The 16,768-nt window shown below is 38.0% G+C and overlaps 1 protein-coding gene across 1 annotated transcript; it reads right to left on the reverse strand.

Moving 5' to 3' along the window:
• Positions 1 to 774: 774 nt before the first annotated feature.
• Positions 775 to 16,753, reverse strand: pik3r4 (phosphoinositide-3-kinase, regulatory subunit 4). Its single transcript, XM_067448222.1, has 21 exons — positions 16,515 to 16,753; positions 15,208 to 15,959; positions 14,985 to 15,118; positions 13,997 to 14,606; positions 12,625 to 12,759; positions 12,237 to 12,459; positions 11,985 to 12,157; positions 11,751 to 11,896; positions 11,239 to 11,442; positions 10,434 to 10,635; positions 10,308 to 10,328; positions 8,904 to 9,124; positions 7,188 to 7,410; positions 5,472 to 5,637; positions 5,223 to 5,387; positions 4,859 to 5,070; positions 4,442 to 4,573; positions 2,938 to 3,038; positions 2,739 to 2,827; positions 1,478 to 1,598; positions 775 to 1,391 (listed from the first exon to the last, which is right to left on the reverse strand). The coding sequence occupies exons 2-21, from the start codon at positions 15,923 to 15,925 to the stop codon at positions 1,221 to 1,223; spliced, it is 4,167 nt and encodes a 1,388-aa protein (XP_067304323.1). The 5' UTR covers positions 15,926 to 15,959; positions 16,515 to 16,753; the 3' UTR covers positions 775 to 1,220.
• Between the last annotated feature and the right edge of the window lie 15 nt (positions 16,754 to 16,768).

A 16,768-nucleotide genomic window follows, 5' to 3' on the forward strand; every position in this document is an offset into this window, starting at 1 on the left:
ATGAGTTAAATGGTTAGTTCACCCAAAAATTAAAATTATTTAATTAATTACTCACCCTCATGTCGTTGGACACCCGTAAGACCTTCGTTCATCTTCAGAACACAAATAGAGATATTTTTGTTGAAAGCTGATGGCTGAGAAAGGCTTCAGAAAGGCCTCCATTGGCATTCAGTACATTCCCACTCTCAAGACCCATAAAGGCACTAAACACAGTCCATCTCACTACAGTGGCTGTACAATAATTTTACAATGCGGCGAAAATAGTTGCACAAAAATCAAAATAACAACTTTATCCACCAAGTTATTGACGTGAACTCAACGCATGCACGAGAATATGATGCAGATCCGCCGTTCAGATGCATGACCCAGAAGAGGAGGAGCGCCGCTATCGCGCGAGTTCACGTCCGACCTACATTTTAGTACAAATTTAGTACCTACAAATGTACAGCCACTGTAAGGAGATGAACTTTGTATCGATGTGTTTAGTGCCTTTATGGGTCTTGAGAGTGGGAATGTACTGAATGCCAATGGAGACCTTTCTGAAGCCTTTCTCAGCCATCAGCTTTCAACAAAAATATCTTCATTTGTGTTCCGAAGATGAACAAAGGTCTTACGGGTGTCCAACGACATGAGGGTGAGTAATTCATTAAATAATTTTCATTTTTGGGTGAACTAACCCTTTAATTTAGAATTTTCGTGTTCACTTTAAACTTTAAAATATGCTGAGCTACGCACGATACAGTATGTTGTCTTTCAGCAAAAACTCCAAGAAAATACGGCTTTATCATCACATTTATTCAGTAATTTCCATTACGCAGTGATTACAATGGAAGTTTCATTCCATGTCTTGCATTCAGGCCTCAAAACAAAACTACGTGTTTACATAGCTGTGCAGAAATAACACTATAAGTGTAAGTACTGTGTGAAACAGACCTCAAATACTTTTTAGCTACGCTGTGTCCTGTTTTCTAGAGTGTGGCCATATTGTATGACCTTGATATCCACAAGAAGCAGTTGCAGAAAAGAACAAAAGTACAAAGCAAACTGTTCACACGCAAACTGCAGGCTTACACTGTTTTATATAGTCATTTCATTTCTGTTTGAAAGTGAATTTGATCCTATTTGACTGAATTATATTAATTGGCATTATATTTAAATTTACATTGCACATGATTGGACGTCCATACAAACAATGTCGTCCCATCTTGGCACAGCGCATCTCACTTCCAAACTTTGACGATGCCATCTCTAGAGGAGGTGACTATAAAGCCCTGGGTGGTCTGGAAAGTCGCAATATCAGTAATGATGTCGTGGTGGCCCACGGGAAGGGATTCTGGGCCACGGCGAGGCGTGTCTTCAGTGGATCCGCTCTTCTGCTTACTGTGGATCTCCTGTTAAGGGAAAGAGAGGCAGGAGTGAAGATCAGCTAAATAGAAGCATGCAGAAACCAAAAATCTGATGGAAATGAGCTTCAGACCTGTACTACTTCTGTTCCTTCTATGATCTTGCGATTGTAGAACACAGAAGGGCAGTGAAGAGAGTCATTAGCACCACCTGCGACGATGTAGGACCTCTCAGGGTAGGCCAAATCCCAAAACCTGTAGATGCCATTTAGAACATATATTGAATTTGTTATGAATTTAAGCCTTTCCATTCCATATAACTATATGGTATGGAAATAGTCTATATCCGAAAGGCAATTCTTTATATATGTAGGTACCCTCAAAAACAAAGTCACCTAAGCTTTGGGGATATTCAATAACTATATGGAGGAAATAATGTCTGGAGTTGAAAATAAAGGCACATTTTTAATTGATTTACTTTAAACCGCCCAGGATTGTGGGATTTCATAGGTGGCCTTCTTAAAAGACTACCATAATGTGAACCAGGGACAATAATAATGATTTAAAAATACATTTGAAATAATATTATATGGTTGTGTACTCTATCATAATATAGCCACAGACACATTTATTAATGAGGGAATAATGACCTAATACTTTTATTAATTTTATTGGAGTCTTACACATGATGTACAGTTAGTCTATGCCATGCGTGCATTAATTTGAACCACGACAGACATTAGGGGAGAGGCTTGAAACTTTAGTAGTAGATATGTTTTAGTATAATGCTGTCATGTAACAAATCTGCTTTAAATGTCAAATGAAATGAATTGCTAAATTACAACTATAATATTAAAATGTGAAGCCAGTACAAAGACTAGAAATCATTCATATAAATTAGGCCTATTGGGAATCCTGTGAATTTTTTTTACACATTTAATTTATCTTTTATAACTTTTATGTAATTTTGGATGCCTAATTCTACCTTATAAAGGTCCGGAAATTTGAAATTTTGGAAATTTTCACCAGGTGTCTTTTTTAATTGTATGATCTCACTACGTTGCTGTCTTGACACCAGCCAAATGTGGTTTCGAGTATCGATGCATCTGCCCTTTTCAGGGAACACAAGAACGTGATGTTGATGATCCAGATATTTTAATCCAATCCACAGATTTGTTTGAAGAACCAAATTAGCCAGAGTTCAGTTATCACGATTAGAAGAGCTGGCATGTCAAATCATCTCAGATGTATTAATTGAGGCACAAAGAACAGACCCCTGAATTGGACACCCCTGATATTGACAAATTTGTGGATGGCCCGAGATGGACTGCCTGTATTTTTTCAAATATATCTGTTAACAAATCAACAGTGATTATCTGAACTAATTAGCCACACCTGATTCTCATGTCAGATCCAGCTGTTAGTAGGAGAGGGTTGCCATCGGCAGGGCTGCAGTATATCCCATGTACACTGTGAGGAGAGGGCTATGGAGGACAACATAGACAAGTATGATGACAGCAGGTTATGCTGATTGAATTTACTCATTATTGTGAAAATGTTCTGTGATGAAGAAGAAGAGACAACATGTAACAACCTGCATCTCTGAAAGCGGAGGTGCAGAACTGGCCCACAGAGTAAACTTCCTGTCTCCAGTCTCCATATCCCACATGGACACCTCATTGTTACCTTGGACGGCTGAAGAGAATGATAAAATATTTATGAACATACTCTATATTATATATTTATAATCTATATTTAGACATGGTAGATAGTGAATACACACACACACACTACCATTCTAACGTTTGGGATAATATATAAATATATATATATATAGCATATTGTGATAAAGTTCTTTTTTTTTTTTCAATAATGAAATGATAAAAATTTAACTTTCATATAATTTTAGATTCATTTCATACCAACTGAAATATTTCAGGTCTTTTATTGTTTTAATACGGATGATTTTGGCATACAGCTCATGAAAACCCAAAATCTCAAAAAATTAGCATATCATGAAAAGGTTCTCTAAACGAGCTATTAACCTAATCATCTGAATCAACGAATGAACTCTAAACACCTGCAAAAGATTCCTGAGGCTTTTAAAAACTCCCAGCCTGGTTCATTACTCAAAACCGCAATCATGGGTAAGACTGCCGACCTGACTGCTGTCCAGAAGGCCATCATTGACACCCTCAAGCGAGAGGGTAAGACACAGAAAGAAAATTCTGAACAAAAAGGCTGTTCCCAGAGTGCTGTATCAAGGCACCTCAGTGGGAAGTCTGTGGGAAGGAAAAAGTGTGGCAAAAACGCTGCACAACGAGAAGAGGTGACCGGACCCTGAGGAAGATTGTGGAGAAGGACCGATTCCAGACCTTGGGGGACCTGCGGAAGCAATGGACTGAGTCTGGAGTAGAAACATCCAGAGCCACCGTGCACAGGCGTGTGCAGGAAATGGGCTACAGGTGCCGCATTCCCCAGGTCAAGCCACTTTTGAACCAGAAAAAGCGGCAGAAGCGCCTGACCTGGGCTACCGAGAAGCAGCACTGGACCGTTGCTCAAATTTTGCATGTCATTCGGAAATCAAGGTGCCAGAGTCTGGAGGAAGACTGGGGAGAAGGAAATGCGAAAATGCCTGAAGTCCAGTGTCAAGTACCCACAGTCAGTGATGGGGGGGGCCATGTCAGCTGCTGGTGTTGGTCCACTGTGTTTTATCTTCCATCTGCTGAAAAGCTTTATGGAGATTTTATCATTACATTATGGAAAATAATGAACTTTATCACAATATGCTAATTTTATGAGAAGGACCTGTATAAATACTTTTGGAAGAACAATTTATACCTTTCAGCAAGGATGCATTAAATTCTTTCAAAGTGCAAAATTGTGCATTGTGTATTTAAATAAAAATCAAAAATGAAATGAAAAAAGATATTTTGAACTATCATGTAACACTGAATTAATGGCTGCTGAATATTCAGCTTTGCCATCACAGGGGTAAATTACATTTTAAAATATATTAAACTGGGAATTTAAATTGAAGTAATATTTCACAATATATCAAGTAGATGCAGCATTGGTAAGCATAAGAGATTTTTCACCTGCAATGACAGAGGACTGGTAGAGTGGATGCATCAGCAAGCGTCGGATTCGAGATCGGGCTGGGTGGGAGTGGCTGGAAATTGGTAGCTGAAACCGCATATCCCAGCATGCCATTGTGCCATTACTTGTACCTATGTCATTAGGACAAAATAAATCCAAGCTTGACAGAGCAAACCTCGTTTCTCGATTGCTTTCATATTCTAGGCTTCTTCTGTAATTTGGCCTTTGATCAGCACTCATTTCGACTGTACCTTACAGCAGAATTGAATTGTGTTAACTGATCATTATTTTCCCATTTATCACTGTAAAGCTGCTTTCAAACAATCTGTATTGTATAAAGTGCTATATAAATAAAAGTGACTTGACTTCATGATGTCACTACTAAACATCATCTGTTAGTTATGCAACTATCTTACCCACACACAGCCAACACTGGTGCATGTCCACAGCAAAGGAAGTGATGAGGCCCAGGCGCAGGTCATGACGGAGAGTCCAAGCGTTGCTGTTGCTGCGGAGGTCCCAACCCACCAAAAAGCCATTCACAGTGGCATAGGCCAGAACTGTCTGCGCCCCTGAGTTAAAATGATGTACATCCACCACACAGCCCTCATCTTTTGGATCCAGAAACCTGAAAGAGACTCAGTGGTTCACTGATCTGACTGCTTGACTGACACTGACACTGAGTGTGATGGGCTTGATTTACTTATGTACTGTTGTATGGCAGCACACAAAACTCAGCATGCTACAAGTGGAGTAAGCATTTATATGACCTGCACACACCTGGTCTGACAGGGCTGAACTTTTGGTGATTTGGGTGGCTTGTTTGCCTCAACTGCAAGAAGCTGGATGGAACCATTATCTGATGCGACAGCAAGGTAATGCGACCCCTGACAAAAGGTCAATGTTTTCACGTGTCCTCCAATCCGAGAATACGTCAGCACAGACCTGAAACAATCACAATTTTTAACAACCTAGAAAATGTATAGATCCAAAAGAGTCAAAATATTGACATTAAGATTATATATATACCTTGTGGTGGTCGTCTTGCCCTCCATTTTCTGGCTGTCCCAGATCTTTACAGTTCCATCATTGGAGCATGTAGCAAAGATGGACTGCTCGTCAGAGACTCGGATTCGGTTCACAGCAGATTTGTGCTCGTGGAGATGGGCCACTAGAAGACCTTTTGGATGCCACCCTGCAATGCAACAGCTACAATTACCAAGTGGAAAAACTAGTAAAACTTGAAGTAACTTTTTCGGAACCTGAACATTTCTGACAGGAAAAATTTCTGTTTTGAAATGTTAAAAATCACTGCTTCATCGGAATGATAGGAAACTTGGTGACTTTTCTAGCATTAGGTATGTAAACACACACAAAAAAATTGGGGTCATGATTCGAGCATGCTAACTGGTCGTAAAAAAAAGTAGCGTTCATTGTCTTCGGTCATTAATGACCAACCATTGGAAATGAATGGGAAATCGGCAAAAACACAAAGATTCTCTGAATATTTGTGTGTACAATCTACAAATCGGCTACAATGCTGAAAAAAAGTACACAGCAGTAAAGGGGTGACACTCTAAAACATTAAGACTGTGATATTGACACATCCACTCACACACACACACACACACACACACGAAAAACTGAACCTATGAACCACATTTTGAATTTTTAAAAATCACAGCTTCATCGGAATATGAAACTTGGTGACTTTTCATTAGGTATGTAAAAAACACACAAAAAAATTGATGCATGATTCGAGCATACTAAGTGGTCATAAAAAAATACTCCCTCTTGTGCTCTTTGGTCAAAAATGACAACCATAAGAAATTAATGGTAAATCTGCAAAAAGACAAAAATCCACAGGAAGAAAAAAATTATAATTATTTCTAACAAAAAAAAAACTTTTTTTTTAAAACTTTATAATAATATTTTTTTTGTTTTTTCTAAATATATATTCAAATCTATCTAAAAAAATATTAAATGTGTTCAAAATAGAACTAAGGAATTCACAAGCCGCTCCATAGAGACCTCTAGTGAGTACACCCATGGTTGCATACTTTCTTAAATAATTCTAAAAGAGGGCACTAATCTCCCTTCAAATATTTTCATTTTGAAGGCCTAGTTTTTAACCTGAAATACTGCAATAATAATAAAAAATTACAATATAAAAAGAAATAAATTTCAAATGGTAAGAATAGACAATAATTATTGCATAAATATTAAAAAATACCATAAAATCACCTCAAAATACAAAATTAAAAAGAAAAATATTATTGAAGAAAAATAAATTGCATTGGTTTTACTGGAATAGAGGAAGTTAAATTTGTAGGTGTCCATTCACATAATCGGGAAGACAACCAATGCAACCCCTAAACGAAGAGCACCAGAGTTAAAGTAGTTCAACTACAGAAAAGCCACCCTTTTCAAAAAGCAGTCTCTTTCAAAATATCTTTATGATAGTGTTTATACTTTCTTTCAAAATCCTGTTCTAGTAAATTATGCTTATGATTAATTACCCTAATTACACACACACACACAAATCAGGCATAGCATTAATTAACCACTTAATTTACATACCCTGTGTAAAAGCTACTTTTAGTTGGTCATTCCCCAATTACATTTAATGTATACATTTTAAATATACATTTAACAAAAGAGGTCTACAAAAAGGTCAGCTGCAGCTACTGATTTCAGTACGAGACAGCCACATGACACATTAGCGTGGTGATGTGACTGCTGTACCTGGCAGAGGAGGCCTGCTTTCCCACTCTGCGCTCTCCATCATCTGTTTGGCCATGCGCTCTGCGTTGCATTGCTCTCTTTTCTGCTGCACTAGCTGTTGCAGCTCAGCCTTGCACGTAGTGATGCGCCGCTGGTATGTAGACGCTCCGGTTAAGGACTGTACCACTTGAATGCTAGGGAGCACTGTGGTTTTCCTGGGCTGCACAGATCCGGTCTCAGGCACCTGTGGTTGGAAAAGCAACGGGGAGAGGTATAAGATAAAGATTTTAGTCCTTTATCACCACTATTGAGGAACAACATTCTAGTACATTTAATCTAGGGAAAATCCAGGACATTCCTGCATGTTTGTGTTAAAGGGGGGGTGAAACACTCAGTTTCAGTCAATCTCATGTCAATCTTGAGTACCTATAGAGTAGTATTGCATCCTCTCATATCTCCGAAAAGTCTTTAGTTTTATTATATTTATAAAAGAAATATAGGCTGTACCGAGTCTTTCCGGAAAAAAACGAGCGCCTGGAGGCGTATCGTGTGGGCGGAGCTAAAGAATGACGAGTGCGCACAAAGCGGTGACGTCCTCAAGCGTGGAGAAACCCATGCTATCGATCTCAGCTAATACAGATATGATCCAGAATCTAATTTGGAGGCTGAAATAGAAACAGCAACAGCAGGACGTCCGTCTCTGTGGTATGTACTGTATTTAGTGGCCTGTCAACATTTGTGTGTCTTTACTCGCAGTTTATGAGGACATGATTCGGTTTATGGACTATTGTATGCGACTAACGTAAACTTTAGCAGTAGCAAGCAAAACGGTTTTGCACGTCAGACTAGTGTAACGTTATACATAGAACAACAATGAAGTCCGTTAGCGCATTTGAATGACGAAGCACGCGATCGTGTCGTTTACTGATGTTTATTCACGCGACGATAGCAAACAGCACAGACATTTAAAGCAGTTTTACACACCGGCTGCTTCCAAAGCAGGACCGAACATTTATCGCTGGGACCGCTCCGTCAAAAACACACTTCTTGGAGTGTGGAGATCCACTTTGCGATGCGACTGAAGCGATGTTGTGAAGCTTCCCGTAATTTCTGCGTTCAAACCGTTTCAAATGCAGCGCTGCCTTCCCGGAATGCTGTGCTGAAGCATTGAAGTCGCTTAATGTCAAAGTGGAGGAATGAAGCGGAGCGCTGCGCGGACTATAACGACAGAAGTGTTCACGGACGACTGGATTTGCAGCTTGAGAGCAGTGTTTATGGACGTGCATTTCCTCTCTTTCTCTCTAGTCACGCGTGTGCGCATCCTACCGGGAGAAGAGCCCGTACGGCCCATACAAGGACCTTCCGGTCTATTAACATCAAGCTGAGCCACACTCGAAAAAAACTCTCCGAAACTTGTGAGAAACCGGAAGGAGTATTTTTAACACAGAAATACTCCATCAAATGTCCAACATTAGTTTTTGAAACTTTGTCTATGTTTAGGATGGGAATCCAAGTCTTTAACAGTGTAAAAAGCTCAGTATGCATGAAACAGCATTTCACCCCCCCCTTTAACATGATGGAATATGATTCAAAGACTTTACAGGCTATAAAGCTGCAACACAGACAAATGCACACTAAGATAGGTGTTGATGAAGAAAAGGGAGAAAGGATATGGAGAGAGTGCAGAGAAAGAGAAGTGGGGAGGGGCGATAGCACACTGTCGGCTCAGCGGTCGACCTGGGCTGAGGATGGAACATGAGGGAGGTTAAGAGTCTGTGAGGAACTCTCAGATCGCAGGTGCTCTCCGGCCAGAGTTCCATTGGGCTCCCCACCACCACTCGGAACTAGAACATTAGGTACCGTCGAGGGAGTCGTCGCTGAGCTGGGAGGGTCCAGAGAACCAAACATGCTCTTCCACTCTTCGTTCAAGTTGGAGTCCTGTTTCGTGTGTTTGCGAGCTGCCACAAGAGAAACAAAAGGGACCTATTCAAATGTGGTTCTGATAAATGTTGCACTTCTGCTTTCTAAAACACTCTGTGCCCAGTTACAGTGTTAACATGCGGACTGACACATGAAAAACAAATCAGGCAATGAATTTAGTCAGCAAAGTGACAGTACTTAAAATTCAAGTAATTTAATATTAGTTCAAAATGCAGAGGCAAACAGAATAAAACTTTACTTCACAAATGCACTTGAACTGAAGGGGATCATTAACTCTCAGCAAATAAATCTACAACATTTCAAACCACCTGCAACTTCTCTTAAAGCTGCAGTTTTACAAGCCCATCTTCAATTAATTTCTTAAAAAAATAAAGTAAAATGGTATGAATATAGCTAATATTTCTCAAATTTCTAAAGACAGCCCTAGTATAAATCATTGAAAAATAATAAATAAAACTAGGTAAAAAATGGGTTATCATACATGAAAAACAGTATAACTAGCTGTATATTATAGGAAGGGGGTCCACTGCAAAGCAAACATATTTGGGGGTCCTAATATTTGCATACACTATCATTCAAAAGTTTGATAAAAAATACAGTAAAAAACTAAGGTTATAAAATTGTGAAATATAATTTAAAATAATGCTTTCTATTTTAATATATTTTAAAATATAATGTATTCCTTTGATGGCAAATGTTTATTATTAGTAGCCATTACTGCAGTCTTTAGTGTCACATGATGCTCAAGTGCTCAAGAAACATTTCTTATTATTATTATCTATGCTGAAGACTTTTTTATTAATATTTTAGTTGAAACCATGATGGCTGTTTTTGTCAGGATTCTTTGATGAATAGAAAGTTCAAAAGATCAGTACTTATAACATAATAAATGTTGTTACTGTCACTTTGATTAATTAAATGCATCCTTGCTGAATAAAAGTAAAATTAAACCTAACATTTTGAATGGTAGTGTATACTAGGAAATCTGTGATGCTATTTATGATTAAATTACTTCAGTCGCCAGTAGCTATAGACTCTCACAGCATTATTACATGTGCTGCAGTGCACAGCAAAGTGTATCTATAAATATATCTGCGTGTTATCATGAATTCTGTGATCTAGCCACACAAAGCCTCTGAGTTAGTCAAAGTGATTAAAACTTCAAACAGAGCTTAGCTCTTTGAGATCTAAACAATATACCAGAGGCAGAAGGGATGAAGTCTGTAAGCAAACGAAAAAATATAATGCATTATTTTTAAATGGTGGACCAACGACATGAGAAGTCTATATATCTTTATTTGAGGTAGCTGTAAAAATGTCACCCGCCTCTCTTGTCTTCAGACTCTTGCTTGGGCTTGATCAGGTCCACCTGTCGGCCAGTGATGCCCAATGTGCCGAGATCAATGACTCCACTGAGGGCTCCATCACTCAGGTGGCTCTGGTCTATGATGTTGGCTTTGGCTTTGTTGGACTTAAGCATGAAGTCTTTCAGAGCCAAGAGCTTGTCCTCCTCAGCTTCTGTCATTCCCTGAAAGAAATCACATGATAACATCTCAACTTGATTTATACATACTCCCGATGAAATTGGCTACTTATTTGCCACGATTGGTTAAATTAGCAATACACACATGTATAACTGACTCGTCGTCAGGTTGAGGGTGTCTATATTCTGCTATATAAATGGCAAATCTGCTATGGTGCAAGGGACACTGGCTTTTAAAGGGAATCAGAGATGAGACTCTGATTGGTTTATTGCACGTTATGCCAAAACACAATCATGAATCATAAAGAGAACAGGGGCAACTCTTTCAGATCATGCGCCGGTGAAGCCGACCATTTTTCCTGTCGTTAAACTACAAAAAGAGGACTCGGATACGCCCTAAGTGCAATTGCACCGTGCACTATAGACCATGCCCTTAGATCGTTAAAATTACATTTCTATTAACCAGTCATTATTTAGAGCCAGTGTTCGCATCAGAACTATGGTTATTTAATAGAAATGTTACTCTAAAACTATAAAATAATTATTTACTTATAAAAAAATACAGTAGCAACAAAACTACATAACTAGAACAAAAACTATAAATAAACCATTAAAAACTAAAATAGTACTTAAGTTGAATTTCCTAACCTGTGAGAGAAGTTTCTTAAGGAGCTGTGCAATTGCGGGGTCCTCGGGAATGGGGCATTCTGGGATGGAGCCATTGCGCTTTTTTTGGCGGAGTAGCAGGTGTCTGAAGAGGCTTCCGATATCTTTGGAACGCAGTGCGTAGTCAAAGATGGAGCGACTGACAGGCTCTTTCAGCACACTGAGTAACACAATCTCCTTATCAATCTGTACAAAGGCAGAAAAAGTGTTTGACCAAACTGAAAATTCTCTTCATTTACTCACCCTCATGTCATTCCAAACCACAAAAGGTGAATTGTTAAGAATATTCAGGCCATAATAACTTACAATTCGGTCTGTAAGTCCACCATATAAACTATTTTTATATTATTTATTTACAATTAATTGTATTACTGTATATGAAAAGAATGGTCGGCATACTCATTAAAAACTCACCTTTTGTGTTCAGCGTAAACAAGAAATTATGCAAATAAGTCACAACACTATATCTGAAGTTCACACTAATGTAACCTCACCTGTATAATTGGCTGTGTAATAAAGGGGTTGAGATGGGGCATAAGTTTGCAGTAGACGTCAGCAATGTTTAAGTGCTGAGCGACAACAGTGATGAAACCCACAGCTCCATAGCGGATCCATAGATTTGGGTGACACAAGAAAGGAGCTGTGGAAGGTAACATTTTAAATTATGATATGTTATAATTACAAAGCACACTATACAATGGTCTATGAATGAAGAGAGTTTTTCTGACCAATATCACTGACGAACTCGTAGATGTGAGGTTTCTGAAGTAGCCCCAGCTGACACATGCAAGTGAGAGCGTTGAGAGCTTTATAAATGACAAACTCCTCAACGTCACTCAGGCCTTGCTGTAGAAGAGGTTTCAGGATGGAGGAACTCTGCCAGCCCACATATGCAGCAACACCTGCAGAGAGGAGGAGATTTGGTTACCATTTTGTAAGAGACCGTCAAACATTATATGAATGACTGTGGTGGCAACTTTCCTACTATGCTGTCAAAGAAAGCTCCACGGAGGTGCCAGTCATTTTTGTCATTGAGGAAGGTGATCATGTGGGAGAGGAGGACATCGTTGGCTTTCTGTCTGCCGAAGAACACGCAGAGGCGCGTGATGCCGTTCTCCATCAGTGTCTGTTTGACGATGTTCTCAGGGTCGCTCAGTAAAGTCACCACCTTCTGCTGAACCATCTCATGTAAGGCCTGCAGCTCTTTGGACAAAAGATGGATCATATCCACAGTGTTTTAATGATGGCATAAATATATTTTCATGCAAACTGGTCCATAAAGCGGGTTTGGGATCTATATACAGTATCAATTAACCTTGTTTCAAAACTACCATAAAAGTGAGCTTTAATTGAAGGTCAAATTTTTACCTGAATCATAGTTTTCATTGGGGTGAAGAGTTTCTTCTGTGTCCTCTCCATTGAGGTCTTGTTCAGAGCTCAAATTATTCTCCTGCACCAGCTCCAGAAAACGCAGTGCTGTCTCAGCCAAGTGTGCTATGTTCTCTAAAAAATATGTAATATAATTAATATAATATAATATAATATAATATAATATAATATAATATAATATAATATAATATAATATAATATAATATAATATAATATGTGATTTTGGACACCAAAGCCAGTCATAAGTCGTATGGGTATATTTGTTGCAATAGCCAACAATACATTTTATGGGTCAAAATTATAGATTTTTTTTTTATGCCAAAAATCAGTAGGACATTAAAGATCATGTTCCATGAAGATATTCTGTAATTTTGCTACTGTAAATATATATAAAAAATATAAGTAGTAGTAATATGCATTGCTAAGGACTTCATTTGGAAAACTTTAAATGTGATTTAAAGTCTTATTCTAACAAACCGTACATTAATGCAAAGCTTAGTATATATATTAAAATATAATATAATGATTAAAATATAATATAATGACTAAAATATAATATATAATATAATATAATATAATATAATATAATATAATATAATATAATATAATATAATATAATATAATATAATATATGATCAAAAGTTTAAAGTCTGTAAGTATTTTTTTGTTTTGTTTTTGAAAGAAGTCTCTTATGCTCACCAAGGCTGCATTTATTTGATCAAAAACAGTAATACTGTGAAATATGATAAATTAAAATAAAAAACAATTATATTTTAAAATATTTTAAATGCAATTTATTTCTGACATGGCAAAACTACATTTGCAGCAGCCATTACTTGGTGTTACATGATCCTTCAGAAATCATTACAATACTGTATACTGATTTGTTGCTCATTAAATATTTCTTATTATCATCAAAGTTGAAAACATTTGTGCTGCTTAATATTTTTGAGGAAACTGTGGTACATTTTTTTCAGGATTCTTTGATGAATAGAATGTTCAAAAGAACAGCATTTATATGCAATTATATTTTTTTGTAACATTATAGCTGTTACTTTTGTTCAATTTAATGCAACCTTGCAGAATATAAATATCAATTTCTTTCAAAAAACTTATTGGCCTCACACTTTTGAAAATTATTATAATATAGCTAATAATGATGCAATTTAACATTTAAGTCAATATGAAATAATCTACTGTAATTCTGCAACCTTAAATATTTCAAATTTAAATGTAATTTTCTCCATTTGAAACGTAATTCAAAAACGTATTGGATTGTGAAAAATATTTACAAATTTAAAAAGCAGACCATTAAGACAATTAACTCCAGATATTTTTAGCACATGAATACCTGCATAAGCAAGTCTGACAATCGTTGCTTCATCTTGGGCCAAGTGGGCAATCCCAGGTAAAATGTATTCTGGGTAGATATTGACATCATTGCGAGGAACCTCCTTGACCAGCGCCAGCACTTTAGTCAGCGTGCGAACGGCCTCGGCCCTGACGCGTGGCATCGAGTCATTGCAGAAATGCAGCAAGTAAGGTGTGATCCTGTCCAGCAGAATCTCCACATTGAGCCGGCCTGCGAGATGAAGGATCAGCTCCAGAGCTGCAAGTTTGGAGTCGCAAAATCGCAGCGTCTGCAGACAGGATGTAATCACTGACACCAGCACCACCAGCCCTTGCTCCTTGGATGAACCAAGCTCCTGAGACGCCTTCTCCTGCTTTTCAGACTTCCCATTCTGTCCGCCACTGCACAAGTTATTGAGGATGTTCTCCAGGTTCTTACGGATCACCAACACCCTTTCGTCAGCAGACTGGAAGGTCTCCTTGGCAAACTGGGCCATGTAGGGCTGAAGGAAGGTGTAGAAGATTTCTGGGAAAGCTTTGCCTCGTTGCTGCTTCAGGTATTCCTCAGCTGCCAGGCGCTTTTCCGGTTCTCGCTGCACCATTTGTGCCACCTGCATAAAGTGGATGAAATTATTTAGAGTTCTACCTAGTATCATATTATTATTAATTATTGAAGCTAATAAGATTTTGCTTGAAAGAAATAATACTTTTATTCAGAAAGGATGCATTCAATTGATCAAGTGACAGAAGACTAACTTCTATTCATCAAAGAATCCTGGAAACAAATTGTATCATGGTTTCTACAAAAAAATTGTTTTAACAGGCCTAAACTGCATTTTAGAATATATTCAAATAGAAAAGTTTTAAACTGCAATATTTTAACATATTACTTACTGTCTTAGTGTATTTTGATCAAATAAATGTAGCCTTGGCTAAATGGTATGTATAAGTTTGTAGAATACAAAATATCAAATGAATAGATATGCTACCAGTTCTCTAATGCTGTGATCCTCAATTTTCATCAGCACTTGTTCCGTCTGGAAATGTCCTTTACGGTAAGCCAGCAGTTGAGAGAGGTCAAAAAGTGGGACGCCCTCTGTGAACAATTCTGCAATCACACAACCTAAAAAAAAAGAGAAAGGTCTTTGAAAAATATTTATATATATTATACTGCGCACTGGCTTTAAGTAAACAGAAAACAATAATGGATACCAGCTGAGAAAATGTCCATGGGCTGCTTAAGTTCTCCCCTGGTCCTTTGACTATTGCTGGAGAGATCCACAAGCGGTGTTGTCTGGTCACTTTCGGTGGCAAACATGCTGCCATCCACAAATCTCTCCGGAGCAATGTAGCACGTTCTCCTCCTGGACGTGTCGAAGAAGTAGTTGAAATCTGCAGGGTTGTCTTCAGGCAAGTATGTGGGTTTAAAACTAGCAAAGTCTGTGAGAAGCACCCAGTTCCAGCTTGTCACCATAACATTCTCAGTTTTAATGTCACCATGACGCACGCCAGATTTATGGGCCTGGTCCACAGCATTGAGGAGCTGGAAAGCGATCCACTTCTTCTCCACGTTGTTGAGAAAGGGCCGCGTACTGATACGGTCATACAAGTTATCCCGAACATACTGGCGAAATAGTATGGCTGCTTTCTCAGTGAGCGTGGCTTTTTGAAAAGGCAGACAGTTCTGACAGGAGTGCAGTCTGATTTTCAGCTCCTCCAGTTCTTGCTTGTAGCTGGTCAGGGGCAGAGAGGGGTCCTGGATTGCAAAGACTTTAACCACAACCAATCCTTCCCTATGTTTAGCCCGGGCCACTTTGAAAAACCGTGTACTGCCCAGGCTTTTGTCATATTCATAATCGTGGATGTCAGAGAAGTAACTGTCCACTGAAAGTATTTGTGATGGAGCAATTCCAGCCAGCTGGTTCCCCATCGTGCTGGATCAGTCCCAAAAGACAACTCTATAGCTATGATTAGATAGATATGATTAGATAGATACTTGAAAAGTTGTCATAAATTCAGTATAACCTTAAAATTACTCAAATCCAGTATAAGTTACAGTCTTTTCCCATCATACAGTGTCATCCCTTATGAAAGGAAAATATATTTACCAATATATTACTTGAAATAGATTATAATATATTGTAAATACATGGAATAATATATTGATGGTATTATACAATATATTATATATTCCTGTAATATATTGCAAAATATACAAATGATTGCCGCTTTCATATATTGCAATATATTGGAGAATATAATTATATATGTGAATATATTGCCTAATGTATTACATGATATTTTCCAATATACTGCAATATATTTTTGTTTCGTAAGGGATGGGCTATAAAATGCTGCATCATTTCTGTTAGCAATACTAGCTAGAAAACATAACTCACATTTTTACATTATTGTCACTTCTATCCATATAAACTACCAGTTATAGCGTAATGTGTCACATGCAAGTGCGTATATAATGTTTGTTCACAGCACTGATGTAAAAATAAACGGTTGTTTACCTGAATCTTTGAGCACCAGCGCACTGTCAACTAACCGACTGGTTAACTAGAGTTATTTTCTTCCACCTTACACAAAAAGACATTCTACATTTTGCCTAAGTTAAAACGATCAATACTAGCAAAATTGTCAAATAATAAAAAAGGTACAATATACAGACATTTACATAAAAAGAGCCACTTCGTTTGTTATTATGTCTCACGAGTGAACGAGAGTCGTGCGTCTCTTTCGGCTGATCTGAGATCTGTTCGTCTGC

The sequence above is a fragment of the Pseudorasbora parva genome, chromosome 7 (genome assembly GCF_024679245.1).
Source record: "Pseudorasbora parva isolate DD20220531a chromosome 7, ASM2467924v1, whole genome shotgun sequence".
Taxonomy (NCBI): Eukaryota; Metazoa; Chordata; class Actinopteri; order Cypriniformes; family Gobionidae; genus Pseudorasbora; species Pseudorasbora parva.